The sequence below is a fragment of the Mycena indigotica genome (assembly GCF_014461135.1).
Source record: "Mycena indigotica strain 171206Taipei chromosome Unknown Mind.scaff0015, whole genome shotgun sequence".
In the NCBI taxonomy this organism is placed as follows: Eukaryota; Fungi; Basidiomycota; class Agaricomycetes; order Agaricales; family Mycenaceae; genus Mycena; species Mycena indigotica.
This window is the reverse complement of record NW_023503014.1, coordinates 539,104-564,219: the sequence shown is the minus strand read 5'-3', so window position 1 is coordinate 564,219 and position 25,116 is coordinate 539,104. Positions and strand designations below refer to the sequence as shown.

The 25,116-nt window shown below is 55.6% G+C and overlaps 6 protein-coding genes across 6 annotated transcripts; 3 read left to right on the top strand and 3 right to left on the bottom strand.

Moving 5' to 3' along the window:
• Positions 1–2,600: 2,600 nt before the first annotated feature.
• MIND_01332700 (1,2-dihydroxy-3-keto-5-methylthiopentene dioxygenase) lies at positions 2,601–3,250 on the top strand (the record flags this gene model as incomplete). The annotated part of the gene is made up of 3 exons (XM_037369775.1): positions 2,601–2,854; positions 2,910–2,974; positions 3,027–3,250. 3 exons carry the CDS (start codon positions 2,601–2,603, stop codon positions 3,248–3,250), a joined length of 543 nt encoding a protein of 180 aa, XP_037213771.1.
• A 283-nt stretch (positions 3,251–3,533) lies between these two features.
• Positions 3,534–5,242, bottom strand: MIND_01332600 (uncharacterized protein; the record flags this gene model as incomplete). The annotated part of the gene is made up of 9 exons (XM_037369774.1): positions 3,534–3,701; positions 3,746–3,918; positions 3,969–4,263; positions 4,315–4,428; positions 4,483–4,609; positions 4,658–4,754; positions 4,801–5,034; positions 5,085–5,094; positions 5,144–5,242. The coding sequence occupies 9 exons, from the start codon at positions 5,240–5,242 to the stop codon at positions 3,534–3,536; spliced, it is 1,317 nt and encodes a 438-aa protein (XP_037213770.1).
• A 5,401-nt stretch (positions 5,243–10,643) lies between these two features.
• MIND_01332500 (1,2-dihydroxy-3-keto-5-methylthiopentene dioxygenase) lies at positions 10,644–12,850 on the top strand (the record flags this gene model as incomplete). The annotated part of the gene is made up of 11 exons (XM_037369773.1): positions 10,644–10,656; positions 10,716–10,800; positions 10,851–10,930; positions 10,983–11,299; positions 11,348–11,399; positions 11,448–11,563; positions 11,624–11,670; positions 11,726–11,883; positions 12,274–12,454; positions 12,510–12,574; positions 12,627–12,850. The coding sequence occupies 11 exons, from the start codon at positions 10,644–10,646 to the stop codon at positions 12,848–12,850; spliced, it is 1,338 nt and encodes a 445-aa protein (XP_037213769.1).
• A 283-nt stretch (positions 12,851–13,133) lies between these two features.
• On the bottom strand, positions 13,134–14,842 carry MIND_01332400 (uncharacterized protein; the record flags this gene model as incomplete). The annotated part of the gene is made up of 9 exons (XM_037369772.1): positions 13,134–13,301; positions 13,346–13,518; positions 13,569–13,863; positions 13,915–14,028; positions 14,083–14,209; positions 14,258–14,354; positions 14,401–14,634; positions 14,685–14,694; positions 14,744–14,842. The coding sequence occupies 9 exons, from the start codon at positions 14,840–14,842 to the stop codon at positions 13,134–13,136; spliced, it is 1,317 nt and encodes a 438-aa protein (XP_037213768.1).
• A 3,750-nt stretch (positions 14,843–18,592) lies between these two features.
• Positions 18,593–22,456, top strand: MIND_01332300 (1,2-dihydroxy-3-keto-5-methylthiopentene dioxygenase; the record flags this gene model as incomplete). The annotated part of the gene is made up of 16 exons (XM_037369771.1): positions 18,593–18,725; positions 18,777–18,953; positions 19,006–19,064; positions 19,112–19,231; positions 19,282–19,364; positions 19,419–19,547; positions 20,320–20,406; positions 20,457–20,536; positions 20,589–20,905; positions 20,954–21,005; positions 21,054–21,169; positions 21,230–21,276; positions 21,332–21,489; positions 21,907–22,060; positions 22,116–22,180; positions 22,233–22,456. The coding sequence occupies 16 exons, from the start codon at positions 18,593–18,595 to the stop codon at positions 22,454–22,456; spliced, it is 2,001 nt and encodes a 666-aa protein (XP_037213767.1).
• Positions 22,457–22,735: 279 nt separating this feature from the next.
• Positions 22,736–24,734, bottom strand: MIND_01332200 (uncharacterized protein; the record flags this gene model as incomplete). The annotated part of the gene is made up of 10 exons (XM_037369770.1): positions 24,645–24,734; positions 24,346–24,585; positions 24,287–24,296; positions 24,003–24,236; positions 23,860–23,956; positions 23,685–23,811; positions 23,517–23,630; positions 23,171–23,465; positions 22,948–23,120; positions 22,736–22,903 (listed from the first exon to the last, which is right to left on the bottom strand). Exons 1-10 carry the CDS (start codon positions 24,726–24,728, stop codon positions 22,736–22,738), a joined length of 1,542 nt encoding a protein of 513 aa, XP_037213766.1. The 5' UTR covers positions 24,729–24,734.
• Positions 24,735–25,116: the final 382 nt, after the last annotated feature.

Below are 25,116 nucleotides of genomic sequence, written 5' to 3'. Positions count from 1 at the left end.
AACCTTGGGTCTATTTTAGCTCGAAGCCAATCTGCATGCGGGCCATGACAAGGCCTTCCAAGGCAATCCGGCCCACCGTTCGTCGACTCAGTACCCAATCCAGCTGTATCCCGAATGCAGCCGCCACTTCCCGCACCACCTGGCCAATACGGTCTTGCTTGCAGCCACAGCTAAGCAGCATGCGGACCATTGCCCGTATCTCCTGCTTGAAGGTTGCGGCCTTTCTTTAACTGTGTCCTGGCGCGCTTTCTTCTCCTCAGCTGATCCCACACGCAGCTTGTCCTTCAAAGCATCATAGCGCCGAGCCCTTGCCTCCAACGCCCGTAATCTTGCTTTCAGATAGCACACATCAGCACTTGTAGATGCAGTTCCGTCCGCGGCATCTATGGCTTGCTTTTGCGCCATGTCCAAGCGGGTATGCGCCTCTGCAATCATGGCGCGGAACCTGGTGTCACGCTCAAAGCCGTCTTGCAGGGTCTTGTACAGCATTGCCTGAGCTTCCTGCGTGGCAGCTTCAAGCTCAGCCTTTGCTGTCGCTATCTCCTTGTCCTTGGCCACCAAGTTTTGCCGGAGTCGCGTCTCGCGTCGCAATGCCAGATGGTACTTGTGGATGAGTTTTTGGTAAGCTAAGTCAGTGGCACGAAGTTTCTTCTCATAGCTTTGAATCAGTTTTTTTCTTTGAGGGCTTGGAGGTGGAGATGGGGCTGAGTGGGTGGGTCGCTGATTCTCCTTATTGTCAAGTTGCGCAAATTTCTTCTGTACATTTTGCCGCCCTGCCGCCCGCTTGGCTTTTGAGGGATTCTTTTTGGTTCTTTTGCCCATACTGACCTATAGTCTGTTTGTAGTTGATTTTTAATGCATTGAGGAACGTACACAGTGTCCGATATAGCGTGCATGTGCTTCTCGCACCGGTCTGAATAGCCGAGACACGCTGAGTCACGTCGTGACAGTGTCAATCAAGGCAGTTGGCAGGCAAATCAGTTGGGGACATTTTCTGTCAGATACAACACGTTCCAGGCTCTGATTTTTGACCAAACTGTGTCTTTGGGTCCATTCTACATTTATTACTTCTGGCTAAGATTTTGGTCCGTTCCCCGCGTTCGAGTTGGCATCAAACACGCGACATGATAAACCATTTCCGTCGCTGGAAGTAACAATTATGCATGTACATGGACATGACATATTTCTGCAATGAACTACATCTGAGGCCCTGTACATGGCCTTTAAAATGACCTCCCATATCTGCCCCTTGGCTCCCTGCAAAACTAGCCGAGTGATCGTGATGGCATTTCCATCATGATGTGCTCGGTGCCCACCCCTACAAAATACACAACTTTGATTTGTGACAATGTGTGACATTCTCTCATAATGGACAGTCAAATGGCGAAAATTTCCTTTTTGGGAAGTTTATCACATTGTGACACACATGTAACAGCGTGACCCTGGGCGGTAAGTCTAAGCTAAGTCTCTGGAGACTTGGATTATTCATTATTATTCATAACATTAGAGATTCCAATGATAATATCTTTGTGACATCACATACCAGTGTCACATCTTATTGTCTGAGTCTTACCACATCAAAATTATTTATAATTATTTATATCTGATCTTAGATATTGACTTGTATCCTTCAGGAAAAGTTACCATATCTGGAAACAGCATCGATCACATCAGATTATGTTGATTCGTCACCACACATGTCATATACACCAAAAAATACTCTAAGTCTCAGAATTATTGGAGAATTATCTGAGCAAATATCACAGCATAGGCCCAGAAGCTCTTCTCTCCATGTTAGAAGGCTCGACCAGATGGGTCGAGCCTTCATCTGGTCGAGCCTTCTAATATGTGAGGATATCTGAGATTAACAGGTGAGACGAACATAATCCTGTTTCATATGTACGCTCCGAGTCTATGGCATAAGTAAATGATCATTAGGAATCGGACCAGCTGCAGGTGACTTGAATGATTAGACACACCAGCACAGTCAATGGAAATATATTCAGAATTATACATGCAGTCCTCTAAGTAAAAAAAAGTCCCAGCCAACGCCTTCCCGGAAGTCATGTGACCGGGAAGACGTCGACTGGGACTTTTCTCGTCTGACTTCGCTGCACTGTTCTATGAAGATGGCCAATATTGAATAGTAAGATTCTGAGTAAGGTTGAGTTTCGAATTGTCTTCCAAAATTTGTCGAAGTGCTCAAATTTCGAACGAGAACAGGCTAACTCGATTGATTCTCCCAAATATTATGTGCGGGGAATTTATGCGCACTTTGAACAGCATAGGGCGGAGGCCAACCAGAGTGTCGACATGACCGAGTTGTATGATAGGTTCCACCGTAGATGGGACCCCGAATGGACAGACATTCTATTTGTGTTTTGTCAGCCTGACACCAGGACTGTCAGAGTGTAAGTAATTTACTTGCCATCCAGCAAAACGAAGGTCGCGGGATGGTTATATCATCGCCCGCGGAGCTATCCTTAATCTTCAAGGAGGCCGACCTGACCTGGAAGTGGGCCCCAAGGTGGCGGGATCAGAAAAGAAAATGGGTCTTCCCAAAAAGGAAATCGCCTCTTCTCTTTTCTCCGCCATCTCCCATGCGGGCATACTACTTCGACAACGTCCCTTGCGACCAGCGACTCGCGCACGAGCCCGTCCCCAGCCGCCCGGTGTCCGCCGACACTCTGGCACAGATGGGCGTGCTGACGTGGCACATCCCCGTCGCTGGCTATGAAGACAAGGTCGATGAGGTTGCGCGGGAGCGGGGTTACAAGAACAGGGACACGATTAACGTGTCGAGGGAGGGCATGGGCGAGGCCTACGAGGCGAAGATTAGGGGGTTCTTCGAAGAGTGCGTGGCCATCTCCTCATCCCTTTTGTTGTTGACGAATGCTCCCCCGCCACAGACACATGCACGAGGACGAAGAGATCCGATACATACTGAGCGGGAGCGGCTTCTTCGATGTCCGCGGTGCGTCACTGCAGCCTTTTCGCCCTCACTCTTGCTGACGATGCTTCAACAGAAACACCGTCTGACGCTTGGATTCGGGTGGCTGTTCAGCCCGGCGACCTACTTGTCCTGCCTGCTGGCATCTACCATCGCTTTACTCTGGACGAGCGGGACAACATCAAGGCCCTGCGGCTATTCCAAGACGAGCCAAAGTGGATTCCCCACGCGCGAAGCAGTGCGACTGATATCAACGACCATCGCGTGGGCTACCTGCGAGCCATAGGAGTCGGCGCTTGAGTATAGCGAGGCGGGAAGAGGAAAACCAGCCGTGTAACATGGTGTACAACAGCAACAGCATACGATGGATCTATGTTCATTCGATTCGCTCCGGAAGCCATCATGCCAATGTCCTACGACCAAATCCACGCCTCGTATTTCTACGCTCCGAGGACCCGATGCGCGCTACTTTGCGATTGAGTGACATTCAATACGACCAGAGCTAAACAATTAACTACGGCCACGGCCAGCATCTCCATTTACTCGATTGCGATTCCGAGCCGCTGATTTCAGGAAATCCCTATCACTCCACCCTCTTGCGCAGTAACACCTGCCCCCGCGTGTTCGGATTTATGCGAATGCCATAGACCTCGTCAGGAGGCCGCACGCCATCGACGACGGCTTTCACATCGTAGTTCAGCACGAGGTGTGCGAGCATAGCCTTGAGCTCGGTTGCGGCGAAGAAGCGGCCCTGGTTCCATTATCAAAAGTAGAGCGCAAGAAAGAAGTGCTCACGGGACAGGCGTGCTTGCCGGTGCCGAAGGGCAGGTGGTCCGGAGCGGTGGTGATCATTTGCCGCCCCAACGCATGCTTCTCGACACTGGGCTCCGCCTCCTCTTTCGCTATCTGGGCGTCTCGCTCGCGTGCGAAGCGGAAACCATCAAACTCCTTCGCGTTCTCGTAGTTGGCTGGTTCCACTGCTCAGGGTGAAATTCGGGCCGGGAAGAATGGGGCTCACCGTCGTCGACGTGTGCAGGCATTGCAGCAACGCAGATGAATGCACCGTGGGGCAAATATGTCCCGTCCGATAGCGTCACGCCGTCGCGTGCAACCACACGGCGGGTCATGCCAACCGGGCCGTTCCCATGCATGCGCTGCGACTCGCGGAGGAAGCTGTCGATCAAGTGCATGTTCCCCAGCGCGGCCTTGCTCCACCCCTCGTCTGCGATCACCGCCTCGACCTCGGCGCGCATGGGCAGCAGATATTTCGCGGGCTCGAACGACGCGAGCGAGTACAGCATGTGGGTGAAAGCCTGGGTACGGCATCGGATTCGCATAGAAGAACAGAAAGACAAAGGGCGCACCATAGAGGTCGTGTGGATGGCCGCCATATTGACCGCCAGGATGCGCATGACAATGCCCTCCACAGTTCGGTTGTCCCCGTGTGCAATTTCGAGGATCCACGAGATCAAGTCGTTCTGTTGAATCGGTGTTCTGTTCAGCACAAAGTGAAGCAGTAAACGGAGACGCACGGGCTTGCCCGACCAATCCGGCCCGTACTCGTCTTCCTGCCGCATCCGCTCTGCCACGACCGGCCCTAGTAACCGCATGGCCGTGTCGAACGACTTGTTCCGCTTGGTGATCAAGGGGCCGAGCATCCTGTCCAATTATCAATGTGGATGCAAATTGCGAGGACAAGCCACTGACGGGCGCAGGAACGGCGGCAACAGGCCGATGTTCTTGGAGCTAGCCATGACGTCGATGGTGTACTGCACATTATTGTCGAGGTATGCCTTATTTAGACCTGCAAATGGATATTAATGCATCCAAGAACTTGTTGGGGCACGTACAGAGCGGCAAGCCAACAAACAGGCGATTGCTAACCCGCGCGACGATATCCATAATCGTCGGCAGGACATAGACGGACTTCCACTCCGTGCGCAGGCCAACTATCTCGTCGAAGCCACAGACGATCTCGTCGCGGACATCAGGGAAGCGAGCGTGAAGGTTGCGCGTCAGGGTTGTGCGCACGACAGCGAGGTGGTATGGGTTGTCGATCACCTCGTGCCCCATGGTTATCCGCGCTGAAGGGACCGCTATCAGGAAATTGCGCGAGACGCTGGAGAATACACACATTGTACGATCTGCAGCAGACAAGTCAGCGCAATTCAAACGGCGAAGAAAGAGACATACCTCCTCGACGCCCTCGGTGAATGACACGACGTTCTCGGGCAGCCCACCGATCTCCTTGACGAGGCGCGTCCCACAGGCGACGTATTCCCAGTACCACATGCGCGCGACACGGAACACTGCGTTGGGGTAGAGCCCTCCTGTCCTCCCGCGTGGAAGGTCTGATTCGCGCGCCCTGGATCGAAGATGCCGCGGGTCGAGGTGGGCATTTGGCGACGCAACCTCCCGCGTGGCTCGGTCAGCTCAAAGCGCAGCGGCGTGTTTGGTGTCTAGAAGAAGGTGGTGCCGAAATATATTGATTCTCGTGTATGCAAGTCGACTCTACGACGGATGCTTGTTTGAAAGTCAATCTCGCAGGAGCACGCACCTCAAACCTCGCACGACAATACGCTCTCTACCGTCTCGACGTCTCGCCCCGGCTCCAGAGCCTCATCCGTGCTCCAAACGCCCCGTCTTCGCGTCCCGCAATGAGCTCTGTGGGAAGCTTGCTTCATGTCAGGCCCGCACTGTAGAAGAACAGCATCAAGACTCACCTCTACTCTGCCCCCGATACACACGATGAGGAAAAAGCGTGGGCCAGCGACCGGCTCCATCCGTAGAGCCGTGTCCCGCTCACACCCAGCCATGTCACGCTTGTCGCGCACCGGCTGGCAATCCAACGGCGGGCGGCAGTGGCCGGACAAGGGGCGGGGGATGGTCGTGAGGGTGAGGGAGGAAAAAACGTGGGATGGCAACCGGCCTGATCGGGCCTGACTCACCCGTCGCCGGGCACGTGCCCCTTATCAACCACTCTTCTCCCGTCTCTTTCCCCGCGCCTGCTGCCCCGCCCCGCCCGCCTACCGCATGCCCCGGGCACAGCAGAGGTGTTCCGCGTCTCAACGGACCACAACAGCCGCAGCGCTTGCCGTAGACGGCATTCTCGCCAGCCGCGGCCCCTCAGTGCTCACTCAGCAGCAACAGCGCCGAATCTGTCTACTACGGCGCTCACTACTCGCTCAAGTCCACTCTTCCGCCCTCATTGCTACCCACGACGACCAGTGCCCCACCACAAGCGACCTCCCCCGCAATTCCTTGCCGCGAATGCCTCCGGAACCGCCGAATCGATGCTAAGCAAGAATCTGGTCAATGTCCTGGGCGACGACAACGAAGAGACTCATACCTGCGGGCCCAACGCGCAGCGCCAGCTCTCACTCTCAACGTGTCATCACGTTCACAGTCGGCGATAACTACCGGGCGCCTCGGAACCCGCCGAATGCACGCTAAGAGTCAGTCAGCAAGCTCGGCAGCAATGAAGACCAGACCTACACAACGAGCTCGCAAAGCCTTTTGCGCAAGCGTCCGCTGGGGTCGTTGACAACAGCAGCGCAAGAACTACGGCGAGGTAAGCACAGGGAATGAGCCGATAAGCGACTACTCACTCATGATAGAGGTGATGAGGATGGTAGACACAACGACGAGCATAGTGGCTGCGGCGTCAACGATGGTCTACTGATATGTGAGCAAGCGGACCAATAACGTGAAGAGTACTCACCAAGCGCAAGGTCCCCGGCAGACACGAGGGCAACGGTGGCCTGTCGAACCAGCAGCATGGCGCTCGACTTCAAGTTGGACAGTAAGCGTAACGCGGGAGGGAACCTACTGCGGGGTAAGCCCAGGCAAACGAGCGGATAGATGTTGTTTACACTCACCAGTTTCAGGCCCGACGACAACGTCAACCCGTGTTCCCATCAAGGCAACGCCCTTGTCATCAGAAGATACTGCGAAAACGACCATAAGTCGCAAAGTCAAGACGACGACGACAACTCACTTGGATCCGCTCCAGCAACAACGGCCACCATCGGCATCCCAGAGCCATGACCTGTCGACAACGGTGAGCGACGCAACGGACCAGAGAGCGCGGATGGTGACCCACAGGCCAACTCGGGCGTTGTCGGCACCAGTAGGAGAACCACCGGCGGCGTCGTTGAGAGCAACGACGACTGCGACATGACGGTGAGTGTGAAGTCAGCGAGGCAGTGCGGGAGACTCACATGCATTGTCGCAGCCTACAACGCAACGTTGAAGACGACGAGGAGCGAGCACAAAGGGGGGAGAATGGGGGAAAGAGAAAGAGAGACACGCGCGATGGTTGAACGGCGTGGGTTCTTATAGGGCTGGCGCTTCGCGTAAGCGACGGGCATGTCGTTACCACCGAGAACTTCTTCAAAATGGAGACATGTTGGTTTCAACGCCGTAAGCGAGCGGGCAGTGGGAGTACCGGATATCTCGCGCGAGTGCGTCTCAAGCATTCTTGCCAATTACCTCAAGCTCAAAGGTGGGGACTATATTCTTTCAGCCAGCGTTGGATAAGCAGAGGAACCAAGCACAAAGTCCGCGAGACGGAGATACTTTGCTCCACAAACGGCGACAGCTGTCCATCTGTCAAATGGACGTTGTGCGGAAATTTGCGCGGCAACACGGCCTTCATGAAATGGAAACCAGGGTGAGCCCCGGAATTAATTCATGAAGATCGTACGATTGAGGGTCGTTCTGAGGCATGTTCTGGGTAGGGCTTGTCTATTAATATATATCTGTAGACTTAATCGGCCAGCTCGGCGCCCGCTTGGTCAATGGAGGCGCAAAATGAAAGAAAATGGTTTTTGTTGAAAGGAGCAGGATCGTGTTCTGCGATAAGTCTCGGGCAAGCCTCGGGGATTGACAGTCGTGATATAAATAACTTTCCTGAATGAAGTCCGCCGGTAGGTGGAGCGGCGCGAGAATCCGAGCCATACCGGATGAATTACTGGATTTGGGTAAGGGTAGTACTTAGTGATGGCGCACCAATATCGCGCATCGGGCACTGGGAGTGGGGCAGTGGAAAATAGAGCAATATCTACAGAAGAAACGCGTCATTTTGCGGTGAACTCCGAACAAAATGACGCGAAAAAAGGGATGATTGGCTGAAACTCGGAAACAAAAGGAATGGAACGTTAGCAGGAGAAAATGGGGCAGGAGCGGAGCCAGCAGAGCGAGGAGGACGATACAGAGAGCCTCGCTCAGGGTTACATCAGGGTCGCCTCGGCCGGCCTGTCATGGCATTCCCGATCATTAATATTACTCTGTCGGCGGCTTCTTTCTTCCGTGATAACGAAAGCAACCCTGAATCGCCTCGCCGTCGGTCATTTGCTGCTCCCCGAGGCTCGCGACGCGACGGGTGCGCGGTAACTACTGAGGCAACTAAATATAGTCGTCGGCCGGCAATACCCGGTGTGCCCACGATAAGGACTTGGCCTGCTAAAATGCAATTTTCTCTGAATACTATCTAAACTTCTATTGCTTCCACCAGTCCTCCATCCTGTCTATTGGCAGACAGCCAGCTTGCTTGCGCAGACTCTAAAAATAATTCACGTAACAACTACGTCATGGGCCGTTCTCGACCGCCGGGCATGGATACCGTCGCCCGGAATAATTTTAACCCCGGCTCAGTCATACTCCGTGATAAAAATATCGCCGTCGCTCGTGAGTCATGCGAGTGATCAGCATCAATCCAGGCTTGACCATCGCCATCGCCATCGCCCTCCGCAACGCCCCCTTTCGTTTATCATCCAGCCGCTGGCCACATGCGCCTCCCACAACGCTATTCGCCACCGCTGGGCCGACTCCGCGTTGCATGGTCGCCTGCTGGAGGCAGTGGGCGCTGGGGCTATGACTGGGGTTACTCTGCGTCTGTGCGCGTGCCGATGCATGGGTGGCCACTGGCGCACTACAGCGGGCAGCCCCCGCTGGGCATAACCATTGACTCGTGAGTGCTTTGCCATCACCTCCGTTCACCGACCCTGACTCGGTGACAGCGAAAATGCCGCAACGTGATGCCCGTCATCACGAATCAAATCATCAACAAGGTCACGCAAACCCTTCTTGTCTTCACTCCACCACCATTGCCTCATTCTTCCTCCCTCTGCGCGCACTCGACCCTCACCACGACGAGCTCGTCTCACCGCTGTACGTCGTTCTCCCTTCCTTTGTGCCCGTTTGTCGCTTACTAGCCCACAGATTTGGACGACACTATGGATGCTAACCACTGCTGTCAGCTGCGCTACCCTCAATCTCACCACGCAACATTCAGCCTTCGTGGCACTGTGCACCAGGGAGCTACTGCCCACTACCGCCTTCAACACCGCGTGGCAGTCGGCTTCACCGCCTTGTCGAACTTGGACGGGGTTCATGCCGGTACGTTGTCAGATCACTTTATTGTGACTCTGCGCTTACATTGCGGTGCCAGGTGCATCCCATAACGGTCGTCTGAGGGGGAACTTATGCTCAGAGGATGAATCTATGCCGGTACGAGCTTCTCGTCACTATTGACATAAATTCTTCTGATGTATAAGCTAGATTCGCTGTTCAAGCTGGGAGGGGGGGACCTCTGTCGGTACACTATGCCGCACGAAGGCGTCGGAGATGATCTACGCGCCACGGTGAACCTCTATCGGGAGGGTGAACCTTTGCTGGTGCGAACCTCTGTTCTATTTACCTGACTCTTTACTAAGATCTGAGCTAGATTTATTGCGAGCCACTGCCTGGATTGTCCATACTTGTTTGCGCGCTGCTTGACGGCATCCATGGGCATCACCAAATAATCTCGTAAGCACTCGCCGGTCTTCCGTTCGAGCGCCAAGATGCTGATCCTTTCCACAGGATTTTGACCTCTCGGAGCCTTGTTCACCCGCAGCCAAATTCTTCTGCCAAGAGCCTCCGCATCGACACTGCCCATCAACAGCTGTGTCCGCATCAGGGCCATCACGTCGCATCAAGCGCATCAGCTGTGTATGGCGTTGATGGTTTTATGCTGGTATGCCTCTCCTATATTTGCTATCTGACAATCTGCTGACATTCACGATAGATCTATGCTGGCAGCCTCTTGAACCTAGCCTTTCCCTGCCGTTTGATGGCCATCACGGGCATCACCGAATGATTACGTAAGCACTTTCCAGCGCATCTTTTGAGCAACAAAATGCTCATTTTTTACGCAGGCCGGAGGCACATCCTGCTCTGACTCAGTGTTGCGTTGCCAGGGTGGCTTCCCTGGCACACAACTTTGCATCACGCGGCACATCACCGCCATCACCGCATCAATGTGATGCACCATCACCGCATCACTCTCACATCAATGCCCATGGCATCGGGGGTTTATGGAGCGGGACTCCATGCTAGTATGACTTTCTCCTGCTGTCTGACCATCTGTTGACAATCAACCCAGAGCTGTGCTGTCCAACTCGTCCTTTCCTCCTGATTTGATGGCCATCACGGGCATCACCGGATCATTACGTAAGCACTGTCTGGCTCCTTTTTTGAGCGGCAAATGTTGACTTTTTGCCCAGGATTTTGACCCGCCAGAGGCACGTTCTGCCCCGACTCAGTATTGCGGCGCCAGGGTTCTTCCCCTGGCCCTGTCCCTTGACCTTGCCTGTTCAAGTGCTGTGAGTTGTCTCTCACGTTCTTTTTTCGGCTTGCTTTGATGCCATCAATGCCATCTGATGGTATTTTGGCCCCCATTTTGGGCCTTCTCATGCCGAATTCAAGGCTCATTTTTTTGCAGGTCCGGGCCGCCGGAGGCACATACCGCCTCGGCTGCAACTGGGTCGTCTGTGCCTGGTCGGCACCTGGTGTGCGACTGTCCTTCGGTGAGTCTTTCGGATTGATGCCCGCTGACCCGTGACTGACTTCTCCTCAGTTGTCTCTCGGCAACCATCCCATGGCTGCCTTCTGCACTGTTTGGCTGCACTCCCTTCGCTATCTTTGATGATATCCCAGGTATGTTGTGACCTTCTTTCCGTGATCCACGACTTACTGTTTGACAGCTCAGCGCTTGATTTGATCTCGGCGACCTGCCTGTCGAGCCACCCACTTGCTGCCGCGTCGCCGTCCTCCAGCCTCGCATTGCGCCATCCCCTGCTGTCATCTCTTTCACCCGCTCTCCCAGCCGGGCCGACATGCAGACCGCTGCCGCGTTGCACCACGGCCGTTGCTTTCCAGGTCAATTCTTCACGTGTTCATACTCTGGTCACGCTCTCGGCTGGGTTCGCCTTGTCTCAGCCCCGCCGCCGTTTCCGGGCCGGTTGCGCGTCTCCCGACAGGCTGCACCACTTTGGCTGTCGCGGTCGTTTTGATGGTATTCCTAAGGTCATTTTTGCCGTCCTAGTGCATCATTCAAGGCTCACTTTTTTCTAGGTCTGGGCCGCCGGAGGCCAACGAAGCTGTCGGCTGTGTGCTGCCGCACATGGTGTGTCATTCTCCTCAGTCTATCCTGTTGCCGACTTACTCTCGTCAGCCGCAGCGGCGCCGATTAACCGGGCATGTGAAGATGGAGCTTGGGTCGATAACGCGTCCGGGCACCTCTCTCACTTTCTCTGCCGTGCTTTTCGGCCCGCCGCCCTCAAATTGATGGTATTTTTTGCTGTCATTCTCTTCGTCCTTATGCGTCAGTCAAGACTCATATTTTTACAGGTGCCGCCGGAGGCCAACGCCAACGCGGGCCTGCAACGCTGTCGGCTGTGCGTTGTGGTGTGTCATTTCTCTCGGTCTGTCGTTCTGCTGACTTAGTGTTAGATGTGGACGGCGCGGTACGACTTATTGCGGGAGCGAAATGGCGGGGCCATGGGGCAAGAGGGTGGATAGAGCGCTGTTTGTTGGGCTGCACGATGGAGCAGGAGACGGTGCTTATGGTGTTAGGGCGGATGGCGCGAAAGGACGCGTCAAAACGGACTGTAACGCGATCAAACGCGTCGCGTCGCGTGGTTAATTAGCGTGTCTCGTCGTACTTAGCAAATACATCACTTTTTGCACTCCTCTATGCCTGCCCGATAAGCCCGAGTCAGACTCTGCCCAAAAGACCCTCCATGCATGCCCGAGATGGCCCGAAATAGCTGTCATAATCCATTTTTTTCTCCCCTACTAGATTTAACCCGTGACTTTTGAGAGGTCCGTGCGCCAGCCAAAGTTGTATTTTAGAGGGGGCTCTCGCTCGCGCGACTTGGCGAGCGAGCGCGACTTAGCGTTGGAGCGAGCCGTGCAAGGGGGGGTATGGTCTGACATGTGAATATATCAAATTAATCAATCAATCGCCTTGCGCAGCAACACCATGCGGGCATACTAAGTACTTCGACAACGTCCCTGGCGACCAGCAGGGCTGACGTGGCACATCCCCGTCGCTGGCTATGAAGACAAGGTCGATGAGGTTGCGCGGGAGCGGGGTTACAAGAACAGGGACACGATTAACGTGTCGAGGGAGGGCATGGGCGAGGCCTACGAGGCGAAGATTAGGGGGTTCTTCGAAGAGTGCGTGGCCATCTCCTCATCCCTTTTGTTGTTGACGAATGCTCCCCCGCCACAGACACATGCACGAGGACGAAGAGATCCGATACATACTGAGCGGGAGCGGCTTCTTCGATGTCCGCGGTGCGTCACTGCAGCCTTTTCGCCCTCACTCTTGCTGACGATGCTTCAACAGAAACACCGTCTGACGCTTGGATTCGGGTGGCTGTTCAGCCCGGCGACCTACTTGTCCTGCCTGCTGGCATCTACCATCGCTTTACTCTGGACGAGCGGGACAACATCAAGGCCCTGCGGCTATTCCAAGACGAGCCAAAGTGGATTCCCCACGCGCGAAGCAGTGCGACTGATATCAACGACCATCGCGTGGGCTACCTGCGAGCCATAGGAGTCGGCGCTTGAGTATAGCGAGGCGGGAAGAGGAAAACCAGCCGTGTAACATGGTGTACAACAGCAACAGCATACGATGGATCTATGTTCATTCGATTCGCTCCGGAAGCCATCATGCCAATGTCCTACGACCAAATCCACGCCTCGTATTTCTACGCTCCGAGGACCCGATGCGCGCTACTTTGCGATTGAGTGACATTCAATACGACCAGAGCTAAACAATTAACTACGGCCACGGCCAGCATCTCCATTTACTCGATTGCGATTCCGAGCCGCTGATTTCAGGAAATCCCTATCACTCCACCCTCTTGCGCAGTAACACCTGCCCCCGCGTGTTCGGATTTATGCGAATGCCATAGACCTCGTCAGGAGGCCGCACGCCATCGACGACGGCTTTCACATCGTAGTTCAGCACGAGGTGTGCGAGCATAGCCTTGAGCTCGGTTGCGGCGAAGAAGCGGCCCTGGTTCCATTATCAAAAGTAGAGCGCAAGAAAGAAGTGCTCACGGGACAGGCGTGCTTGCCGGTGCCGAAGGGCAGGTGGTCCGGAGCGGTGGTGATCATTTGCCGCCCCAACGCATGCTTCTCGACACTGGGCTCCGCCTCCTCTTTCGCTATCTGGGCGTCTCGCTCGCGTGCGAAGCGGAAACCATCAAACTCCTTCGCGTTCTCGTAGTTGGCTGGTTCCACTGCTCAGGGTGAAATTCGGGCCGGGAAGAATGGGGCTCACCGTCGTCGACGTGTGCAGGCATTGCAGCAACGCAGATGAATGCACCGTGGGGCAAATATGTCCCGTCCGATAGCGTCACGCCGTCGCGTGCAACCACACGGCGGGTCATGCCAACCGGGCCGTTCCCATGCATGCGCTGCGACTCGCGGAGGAAGCTGTCGATCAAGTGCATGTTCCCCAGCGCGGCCTTGCTCCACCCCTCGTCTGCGATCACCGCCTCGACCTCGGCGCGCATGGGCAGCAGATATTTCGCGGGCTCGAACGACGCGAGCGAGTACAGCATGTGGGTGAAAGCCTGGGTACGGCATCGGATTCGCATAGAAGAACAGAAAGACAAAGGGCGCACCATAGAGGTCGTGTGGATGGCCGCCATATTGACCGCCAGGATGCGCATGACAATGCCCTCCACAGTTCGGTTGTCCCCGTGTGCAATTTCGAGGATCCACGAGATCAAGTCGTTCTGTTGAATCGGTGTTCTGTTCAGCACAAAGTGAAGCAGTAAACGGAGACGCACGGGCTTGCCCGACCAATCCGGCCCGTACTCGTCTTCCTGCCGCATCCGCTCTGCCACGACCGGCCCTAGTAACCGCATGGCCGTGTCGAACGACTTGTTCCGCTTGGTGATCAAGGGGCCGAGCATCCTGTCCAATTATCAATGTGGATGCAAATTGCGAGGACAAGCCACTGACGGGCGCAGGAACGGCGGCAACAGGCCGATGTTCTTGGAGCTAGCCATGACGTCGATGGTGTACTGCACATTATTGTCGAGGTATGCCTTATTTAGACCTGCAAATGGATATTAATGCATCCAAGAACTTGTTGGGGCACGTACAGAGCGGCAAGCCAACAAACAGGCGATTGCTAACCCGCGCGACGATATCCATAATCGTCGGCAGGACATAGACGGACTTCCACTCCGTGCGCAGGCCAACTATCTCGTCGAAGCCACAGACGATCTCGTCGCGGACATCAGGGAAGCGAGCGTGAAGGTTGCGCGTCAGGGTTGTGCGCACGACAGCGAGGTGGTATGGGTTGTCGATCACCTCGTGCCCCATGGTTATCCGCGCTGAAGGGACCGCTATCAGGAAATTGCGCGAGACGCTGGAGAATACACACATTGTACGATCTGCAGCAGACAAGTCAGCGCAATTCAAACGGCGAAGAAAGAGACATACCTCCTCGACGCCCTCGGTGAATGACACGACGTTCTCGGGCAGCCCACCGATCTCCTTGACGAGGCGCGTCCCACAGGCGACGTATTCCCAGTACCACATGCGCGCGACACGGAACACTGCGTTGGGGTAGAGCCCTCCTGTCCTCCCGCGTGGAAGGTCTGATTCGCGCGCCCTGGATCGAAGATGCCGCGGGTCGAGGTGGGCATTTGGCGACGCAACCTCCCGCGTGGCTCGGTCAGCTCAAAGCGCAGCGGCGTGTTTGGTGTCTAGAAGAAGGTGGTGCCGAAATATATTGATTCTCGTGTATGCAAGTCGACTCTACGACGGATGCTTGTTTGAAAGTCAATCTCGCAGGAGCACGCACCTCAAACCTCGCACGACAATACGCTCTCTACCGTCTCGACGTCTCGCCCCGGCTCCAGAGCCTCATCCGTGCTCCAAACGCCCCGTCTTCGCGTCCCGCAATGAGCTCTGTGGGAAGCTTGCTTCATGTCAGGCCCGCACTGTAGAAGAACAGCATCAAGACTCACCTCTACTCTGCCCCCGATACACACGATGAGGAAAAAGCGTGGGCCAGCGACCGGCTCCATCCGTAGAGCCGTGTCCCGCTCACACCCAGCCATGTCACGCTTGTCGCGCACCGGCTGGCAATCCAACGGCGGGCGGCAGTGGCCGGACAAGGGGCGGGGGATGGTCGTGAGGGTGAGGGAGGAAAAAACGTGGGATGGCAACCGGCCTGATCGGGCCTGACTCACCCGTCGCCGGGCACGTGCCCCTTATCAACCACTCTTCTCCCGTCTCTTTCCCCGCGCCTGCTGCCCCGCCCCGCCCGCCTACCGCATGCCCCGGGCACAGCAGAGGTGTTCCGCGTCTCAACGGACCACAACAGCCGCAGCGCTTGCCGTAGACGGCATTCTCGCCAGCCGCGGCCCCTCAGTGCTCACTCAGCAGCAACAGCGCCGAATCTGTCTACTACGGCGCTCACTACTCGCTCAAGTCCACTCTTCCGCCCTCATTGCTACCCACGACGACCAGTGCCCCACCACAAGCGACCTCCCCCCGCAATTCCTTGCCGCGAATGCCTCCGGAACCGCCGAATCGATGCTAAGCAAGAATCTGGTCAATGTCCTGGGCGACGACAACGAAGAGACTCATACCTGCGGGCCCAACGCGCAGCGCCAGCTCTCACTCTCAACGTGTCATCACGTTCACAGTCGGCGATAACTACCGGGCGCCTCGGAACCCGCCGAATGCACGCTAAGAGTCAGTCAGCAAGCTCGGCAGCAATGAAGACCAGACCTACACAACGAGCTCGCAAAGCCTTTTGCGCAAGCGTCCGCTGGGGTCGTTGACAACAGCAGCGCAAGAACTACGGCGAGGTAAGCACAGGGAATGAGCCGATAAGCGACTACTCACTCATGATAGAGGTGATGAGGATGGTAGACACAACGACGAGCATAGTGGCTGCGGCGTCAACGATGGTCTACTGATATGTGAGCAAGCGGACCAATAACGTGAAGAGTACTCACCAAGCGCAAGGTCCCCGGCAGACACGAGGGCAACGGTGGCCTGTCGAACCAGCAGCATGGCGCTCGACTTCAAGTTGGACAGTAAGCGTAACGCGGGAGGGAACCTACTGCGGGGTAAGCCCAGGCAAACGAGCGGATAGATGTTGTTTACACTCACCAGTTTCAGGCCCGACGACAACGTCAACCCGTGTTCCCATCAAGGCAACGCCCTTGTCATCAGAAGATACTGCGAAAACGACCATAAGTCGCAAAGTCAAGACGACGACGACAACTCACTTGGATCCGCTCCAGCAACAACGGCCACCATCGGCATCCCAGAGCCATGACCTGTCGACAACGGTGAGCGACGCAACGGACCAGAGAGCGCGGATGGTGACCCACAGGCCAACTCGGGCGTTGTCGGCACCAGTAGGAGAACCACCGGCGGCGTCGTTGAGAGCAACGACGACTGCGACATGACGGTGAGTGTGAAGTCAGCGAGGCAGTGCGGGAGACTCACATGCATTGTCGCAGCCTACAACGCAACGTTGAAGACGACGAGGAGCGAGCACAAAGGGGGGGAGAATGGGGGGAAAGAGAAAGAGAGACACGCGCGATGGTTGAACGGCGTGGGTTCTTATAGGGCTGGCGCTTCGCGTAAGCGACGGGCATGTCGTTACCACCGAGAACTTCTTCAAAATGGAGACATGTTGGTTTCAACGCCGTAAGCGAGCGGGCAGTGGGAGTACCGGATATCTCGCGCGAGTGCGTCTCAAGCATTCTTGCCAATTACCTCAAGCTCAAAGGTGGGGACTATATTCTTTCAGCCAGCGTTGGATAAGCAGAGGAACCAAGCACAAAGTCCGCGAGACGGAGATACTTTGCTCCACAAACGGCGACAGCTGTCCATCTGTCAAATGGACGTTGTGCGGAAATTTGCGCGGCAACACGGCCTTCATGAAATGGAAACCAGGGTGAGCCCCGGAATTAATTCATGAAGATCGTACGATTGAGGGTCGTTCTGAGGCATGTTCTGGGTAGGGCTTGTCTATTAATATATATCTGTAGACTTAATCGGCCAGCTCGGCGCCCGCTTGGTCAATGGAGGCGCAAAATGAAAGAAAATGGTTTTTGTTGAAAGGAGCAGGATCGTGTTCTGCGATAAGTCTCGGGCAAGCCTCGGGGGATTGACAGTCGTGATATAAATAACTTTCCTGAATGAAGTCCGCCGGTAGGTGGAGCGGCGCGAGAATCCGAGCCATACCGGATGAATTACTGGATTTGGGTAAGGGTAGTACTTAGTGATGGCGCACCAATATCGCGCATCGGGCACTGGGAGTGGGGCAGTGGAAAATAGAGCAATATCTACAGAAGAAACGCGTCATTTTGCGGTGAACTCCGAACAAAATGACGCGAAAAAAGGGATGATTGGCTGAAACTCGGAAACAAAAGGAATGGAACGTTAGCAGGAGAAAATGGGGCAGGAGCGGAGCCAGCAGAGCGAGGAGGACGATACAGAGAGCCTCGCTCAGGGTTACATCAGGGTCGCCTCGGCCGGCCTGTCATGGCATTCCCGATCATTAATATTACTCTGTCGGCGGCTTCTTTCTTCCGTGATAACGAAAGCAACCCTGAATCGCCTCGCCGTCGGTCATTTGCTGCTCCCCGAGGCTCGCGACGCGACGGGTGCGCGGTAACTACTGAGGCAACTAAATATAGTCGTCGGCCGGCAATACCCGGTGTGCCCACGATAAGGACTTGGCCTGCTAAAATGCAATTTTCTCTGAATACTATCTAAACTTCTATTGCTTCCACCAGTCCTCCATCCTGTCTATTGGCAGACAGCCAGCTTGCTTGCGCAGACTCTAAAAATAATTCACGTAACAACTACGTCATGGGCCGTTCTCGACCGCCGGGCATGGATACCGTCGCCCGGAATAATTTTAACCCCGGCTCAGTCATACTCCGTGATAAAAATATCGCCGTCGCTCGTGAGTCATGCGAGTGATCAGCATCAATCCAGGCTTGACCATCGCCATCGCCATCGCCCTCCGCAACGCCCCCTTTCGTTTATCATCCAGCCGCTGGCCACATGCGCCTCCCACAACGCTATTCGCCACCGCTGGGCCGACTCCGCGTTGCATGGTCGCCTGCTGGAGGCAGTGGGCGCTGGGGCTATGACTGGGGTTACTCTGCGTCTGTGCGCGTGCCGATGCATGGGTGGCCACTGGCGCACTACAGCGGGCAGCCCCCGCTGGGCATAACCATTGACTCGTGAGTGCTTTGCCATCACCTCCGTTCACCGACCCTGACTCGGTGACAGCGAAAATGCCGCAACGTGATGCCCGTCATCACGAATCAAATCATCAACAAGGTCACGCAAACCCTTCTTGTCTTCACTCCACCACCATTGCCTCATTCTTCCTCCCTCTGCGCGCACTCGACCCTCACCACGACGAGCTCGTCTCACCGCTGTACGTCGTTCTCCCTTCCTTTGTGCCCGTTTGTCGCTTACTAGCCCACAGATTTGGACGACACTATGGATGCTAACCACTGCTGTCAGCTGCGCTACCCTCAATCTCACCACGCAACATTCAGCCTTCGTGGCACTGTGCACCAGGGAGCTACTGCCCACTACCGCCTTCAACACCGCGTGGCAGTCGGCTTCACCGCCTTGTCGAACTTGGACGGGGTTCATGCCGGTACGTTGTCAGATCACTTTATTGTGACTCTGCGCTTACATTGCGGTGCCAGGTGCATCCCATAACGGTCGTCTGAGGGGGAACTTATGCTCAGAGGATGAATCTATGCCGGTACGAGCTTCTCGTCACTATTGACATAAATTCTTCTGATGTATAAGCTAGATTCGCTGTTCAAGCTGGGAGGGGGGGACCTCTGTCGGTACACTATGCCGCACGAAGGCGTCGGAGATGATCTACGCGCCACGGTGAACCTCTATCGGGAGGGTGAACCTTTGCTGGTGCGAACCTCTGTTCTATTTACCTGACTCTTTACTAAGATCTGAGCTAGATTTATTGCGAGCCACTGCCTGGATTGTCCATACTTGTTTGCGCGCTGCTTGACGGCATCCATGGGCATCACCAAATAATCTCGTAAGCACTCGCCGGTCTTCCGTTCGAGCGCCAAGATGCTGATCCTTTCCACAGGATTTTGACCTCTCGGAGCCTTGTTCACCCGCAGCCAAATTCTTCTGCCAAGAGCCTCCGCATCGACACTGCCCATCAACAGCTGTGTCCGCATCAGGGCCATCACGTCGCATCAAGCGCATCAGCTGTGTATGGCGTTGATGGTTTTATGCTGGTATGCCTCTCCTATATTTGCTATCTGACAATCTGCTGACATTCACGATAGATCTATGCTGGCAGCCTCTTGAACCTAGCCTTTCCCTGCCGTTTGATGGCCATCACGGGCATCACCGAATGATTACGTAAGCACTTTCCAGCGCATCTTTTGAGCAACAAAATGCTCATTTTTTACGCAGGCCGGAGGCACATCCTGCTCTGACTCAGTGTTGCGTTGCCAGGGTGGCTTCCCTGGCACACAACTTTGCATCACGCGGCACATCACCGCCATCACCGCATCAATGTGATGCACCATCACCGCATCACTCTCACATCAATGCCCATGGCATCGGGGGTTTATGGAGCGGGACTCCATGCTAGTATGACTTTCTCCTGCTGTCTGACCATCTGTTGACAATCAACCCAGAGCTGTGCTGTCCAACTCGTCCTTTCCTCCTGATTTGATGGCCATCACGGGCATCACCGGATCATTACGTAAGCACTGTCTGGCTCCTTTTTTGAGCGGCAAATGTTGACTTTTTGCCCAGGATTTTGACCCGCCAGAGGCACGTTCTGCCCCGACTCAGTATTGCGGCGCCAGGGTTCTTCCCCTGGCCCTGTCCCTTGACCTTGCCTGTTCAAGTGCTGTGAGTTGTCTCTCACGTTCTTTTTTCGGCTTGCTTTGATGCCATCAATGCCATCTGATGGTATTTTGGCCCCCATTTTGGGCCTTCTCATGCCGAATTCAAGGCTCATTTTTTTGCAGGTCCGGGCCGCCGGAGGCACACATACCGCCTCGGCTGCAACTGGGTCGTCTGTGCCTGGTCGGCACCTGGTGTGCGACTGTCCTTCGGTGAGTCTTTCGGATTGATGCCCGCTGACCCGTGACTGACTTCTCCTCAGTTGTCTCTCGGCAACCATCCCATGGCTGCCTTCTGCACTGTTTGGCTGCACTCCCTTCGCTATCTTTGATGATATCCCAGGTATGTTGTGACCTTCTTTCCGTGATCCACGACTTACTGTTTGACAGCTCAGCGCTTGATTTGATCTCGGCGACCTGCCTGTCGAGCCACCCACTTGCTGCCGCGTCGCCGTCCTCCAGCCTCGCATTGCGCCATCCCCTGCTGTCATCTCTTTCACCCGCTCTCCCAGCCGGGCCGACATGCAGACCGCTGCCGCGTTGCACCACGGCCGTTGCTTTCCAGGTCAATTCTTCACGTGTTCATACTCTGGTCACGCTCTCGGCTGGGTTCGCCTTGTCTCAGCCCCGCCGCCGTTTCCGGGCCGGTTGCGCGTCTCCCGACAGGCTGCACCACTTTGGCTGTCGCGGTCGTTTTGATGGTATTCCTAAGGTCATTTTTGCCGTCCTAGTGCATCATTCAAGGCTCACTTTTTTCTAGGTCTGGGCCGCCGGAGGCCAACGAAGCTGTCGGCTGTGTGCTGCCGCACATGGTGTGTCATTCTCCTCAGTCTATCCTGTTGCCGACTTACTCTCGTCAGCCGCAGCGGCGCCGATTAACCGGGCATGTGAAGATGGAGCTTGGGTCGATAACGCGTCCGGGCACCTCTCTCACTTTCTCTGCCGTGCTTTTCGGCCCGCCGCCCTCAAATTGATGGTATTTTTTGCTGTCATTCTCTTCGTCCTTATGCGTCAGTCAAGACTCATATTTTTACAGGTGCCGCCGGAGGCCAACGCCAACGCGGGCCTGCAACGCTGTCGGCTGTGCGTTGTGGTGTGTCATTTCTCTCGGTCTGTCGTTCTGCTGACTTAGTGTTAGATGTGGACGGCGCGGTACGACTTATTGCGGGAGCGAAATGGCGGGGCCATGGGGCAAGAGGGTGGATAGAGCGCTGTTTGTTGGGCTGCACGATGGAGCAGGAGACGGTGCTTATGGTGTTAGGGCGGATGGCGCGAAAGGACGCGTCAAAACGGACTGTAACGCGATCAAACGCGTCGCGTCGCGTGGTTAATTAGCGTGTCTCGTCGTACTTAGCAAATACATCACTTTTTGCACTCCTCTATGCCTGCCCGATAAGCCCGAGTCAGACTCTGCCCAAAAGACCCTCCATGCATGCCCGAGATGGCCCGAAATAGCTGTCATAATCCATTTTTTTCTCCCCTACTAGATTTAACCCGTGACTTTTGAGAGGTCCGTGCGCCAGCCAAAGTTGTATTTTAGAGGGGGCTCTCGCTCGCGCGACTTGGCGAGCGAGCGCGACTTAGCGTTGGAGCGAGCCGTGCAAGGGGGGGTATGGTCTGACATGTGAATATATCAAATTAATCAATCAATCGCCTTGCGCAGCAACACCATGCGGGCATACTAAGTACTTCGACAACGTCCCTGGCGACCAGCAGGGCTGACGTGGCACATCCCCGTCGCTGGCTATGAAGACAAGGTCGATGAGGTTGCGCGGGAGCGGGGTTACAAGAACAGGGACACGATTAACGTGTCGAGGGAGGGCATGGGCGAGGCCTACGAGGCGAAGATTAGGGGGTTCTTCGAAGAGTGCGTGGCCATCTCCTCATCCCTTTTGTCGCTGACGAATGCTCCCCCGCCACAGACACATGCACGAGGACGAAGAGATCCGATACATACTGAGCGGGAGCGGCTTCTTCGATGTCCGCGGTGCGTCACTGCAGCCTTTTCGCCCTCACTCTTGCTGACGATGCTTCAACAGAAACACCGTCTGACGCTTGGATTCGGGTGGCTGTTCAGCCCGGCGACCTACTTGTCCTGCCTGCTGGCATCTACCATCGCTTTACTCTGGACGAGCGGGACAACATCAAGGCCCTGCGGCTATTCCAAGACGAGCCAAAGTGGATTCCCCACGCGCGAAGCAGTGCGACTGATATCAACGACCATCGCGTGGGCTACCTGCGAGCCATAGGAGTCGGCGCTTGAGTATAGCGAGGCGGGAAGAGGAAAACCAGCCGTGTAACATGGTGTACAACGGCAACAGCATACGATGGATCTATGTTCATTCGATTCGCTCCGGAAGCCATCATGCCAATGTCCTACGACCAAATCCACGCCTCGTATTTCTACGCTCCGAGGACCCGATGCGCGCTACTTTGCGATTGAGTGACATTCAATACGACAAGAGCTAAACAATTAACTACGGCCACGGCCAGCATCTCCATTTCGATTCCGAGCTGCTGATTTCAGGAAATCCATCATCTATCACTCCACCCTCTTGCGCAGCAACACCTGCCCCCGCGTGTTCGGATTTATGCGAATGCCATAGACCTCGTCAGGAGGCCGCACGCCATCCACGACGGCCTTGACATCGTAGTTCAACACGAGGTGCGCGAGCATAGCCTTGAGCTCGGTTGCGGCGAAGAAGCGGCCCTGGTTCCATTATCAAAAGTAGAGCGCAAGAAAGAAGTGCTCACGGGACAGGCGTGCTTGCCGGTGCCGAAGGGCAGGTGGTCCGGAGCGGTGGTGATCATTTGCCGCCCCAACGCATGCTTCTCGACACTAGGCTCCGCCTCCTCTTTCGCTATCTGGGCGTCTCGCTCGCGTGCGAAGCGGAAACCATCAAACTCCTTCGCGTTCTCGTAGTTGGCTGGTTCCACTGCTCAGGGTGAAATTCGGTCCGGGAAGAATGGGGCTCACCGTCGTCAACGTGCGCAGGCATTGCAGCAACACAGATGAATGCACCGTGGGGCAAATATGTCCCGTCCGATAGCGTCACGCCGTCGCGTGCAACCACACGGCGGGTCATTCCAACCGGGCCGTTCCCATGCATGCGCTGCGACTCGCGGAGGAAGCTGTCGATCAAGTGCATATTCCCCAGCGCGGCCTTGCTCCACCCCTCGTCTGCGATCACCGCCTCGACCTCGGCGCGCATGGGCAGCAGATATTTCGCGGGCTCGAACGACGCGAGCGAGTACAGCATGTGGGTGAAAGCCTGGGTACGGCATCGGATTCGCATAGAAGAACAGAAAGACAAAGGGCGCACCATAGAGGTCGTGTGGATGGCCGCCATATTGACCGCCAGGATGCGCATGACAATGCCCTCCACAGTTCGGTTGTCCCCGTGTGCAATTTCGAGGATCCACGAGATCAAGTCGTTCTGTTGAATCGGTGTTCTGTTCAGCACAAAGTGAAGCAGTAAACGGAGACGCACGGGCTTGCCCGACCAATCCGGCCCGTACTCGTCTTCCTGCCGCATCCGCTCTGCCACGACCGGCCCTAGTAACCGCATGGCCGTGTCGAACGACTTGTTCCGCTTGGTGATCAAGGGGCCGAGCATCCTGTCCAATTATCAATGTGGATGCAAATTGCGAGGACAAGCCACTGACGGGCGCAGGAACGGCGGCAACAGGCCGATGTTCTTGGAGCTAGCCATGACGTCGATGGTGTACTGCACATTATTGTCGAGGTACGCCTTATTTCGGCCTGCAAACGAATATTAATGCATCCAAGAACTTGTTGGGGCACGTACAGAGCGGCAAGCCAACAAACAGGCGATTGCTAACCCGCGCGACGATATCCATAATCGTCGGCAGGACATAGACGGACTTCCACTCCGTGCGCAGGCCAACTATCTCGTCGAAGCCACAGACGATCTCGTCGCGGACATCAGGGAAGCGAGCGTGAAGGTTGCGCGTCAGGGTTGTGCGCACGACAGCGAGGTGGTATGGGTTGTCGATCACCTCGTGGCCCATGGTTATCCGCGCTGAAGGGACCGCTATCAGGAAATTGCGCGAGACGATGGAGAATACCCACATTGTACGATCTGCAGCAGCCAAGTCAGCGCAATTGAAACGGCGAAGAAACAGACATACCTCCTCGACGCCCTCGGTGAACGACACGACATTCTCGGGCAGCCCACCGATCTCCTTGACGAGGCGCGTCCCACAGGCGACGTATTCCCAGTACCACATTCGCGCGACACGGAACACTGCGTTGGGGTGGAGCTCGTACCCGCGGTTGATCATGGCGGGCGCATGCTCGATGAAAGAAAGAGCGTCGCGGTAGCTGGTAAGCGGGCCGAACGACGGTGTCGGAGGGCGGACAATGGGGACCTGGGACACAAGTCCATGTTTGTTGAGACGAAGTCAGATGGGATGACGGATCATCGTACCCGGCTTGCTTTGCGGGAGCGCTTCGCGAGTGCGACGAGGAGCCCAGTGAGAAGGAGCAGAAAGAGAAGAATGCGGTCGTCCATGGGAGCCTGGCACCAGTCACTCGCTGCGGGGCGCCCTTTTAACACTCACGGCAGAAATTTCCCAGGGATTGTCGTCTATTATCGTCCCACTTCGAGACGCCAGATCGCAGGCTATTTTGGCTCTCGAGGCCATGGCCGGAAATCGTACAGTACACGCTGTTCAGCGTTCGTGTGAGTCGTTCCCTCCAGCGCCTTCATCCTACATCAGCTGCAGTCCGTGGCCAGCGTCGCATGCATCCTCCTGCGGGGCGGAGAGTTACGGAGAGGGTACGGCGAACTGAAAACTCCGGAAGGAAGAAGAAGAGCTGCCAGCCTGCCACGTCGCTGACGGCGCCGCTGCATAATCATCCTGACCACTTTTGCCGAGCGTGATGTTGCCAGCCTTGAT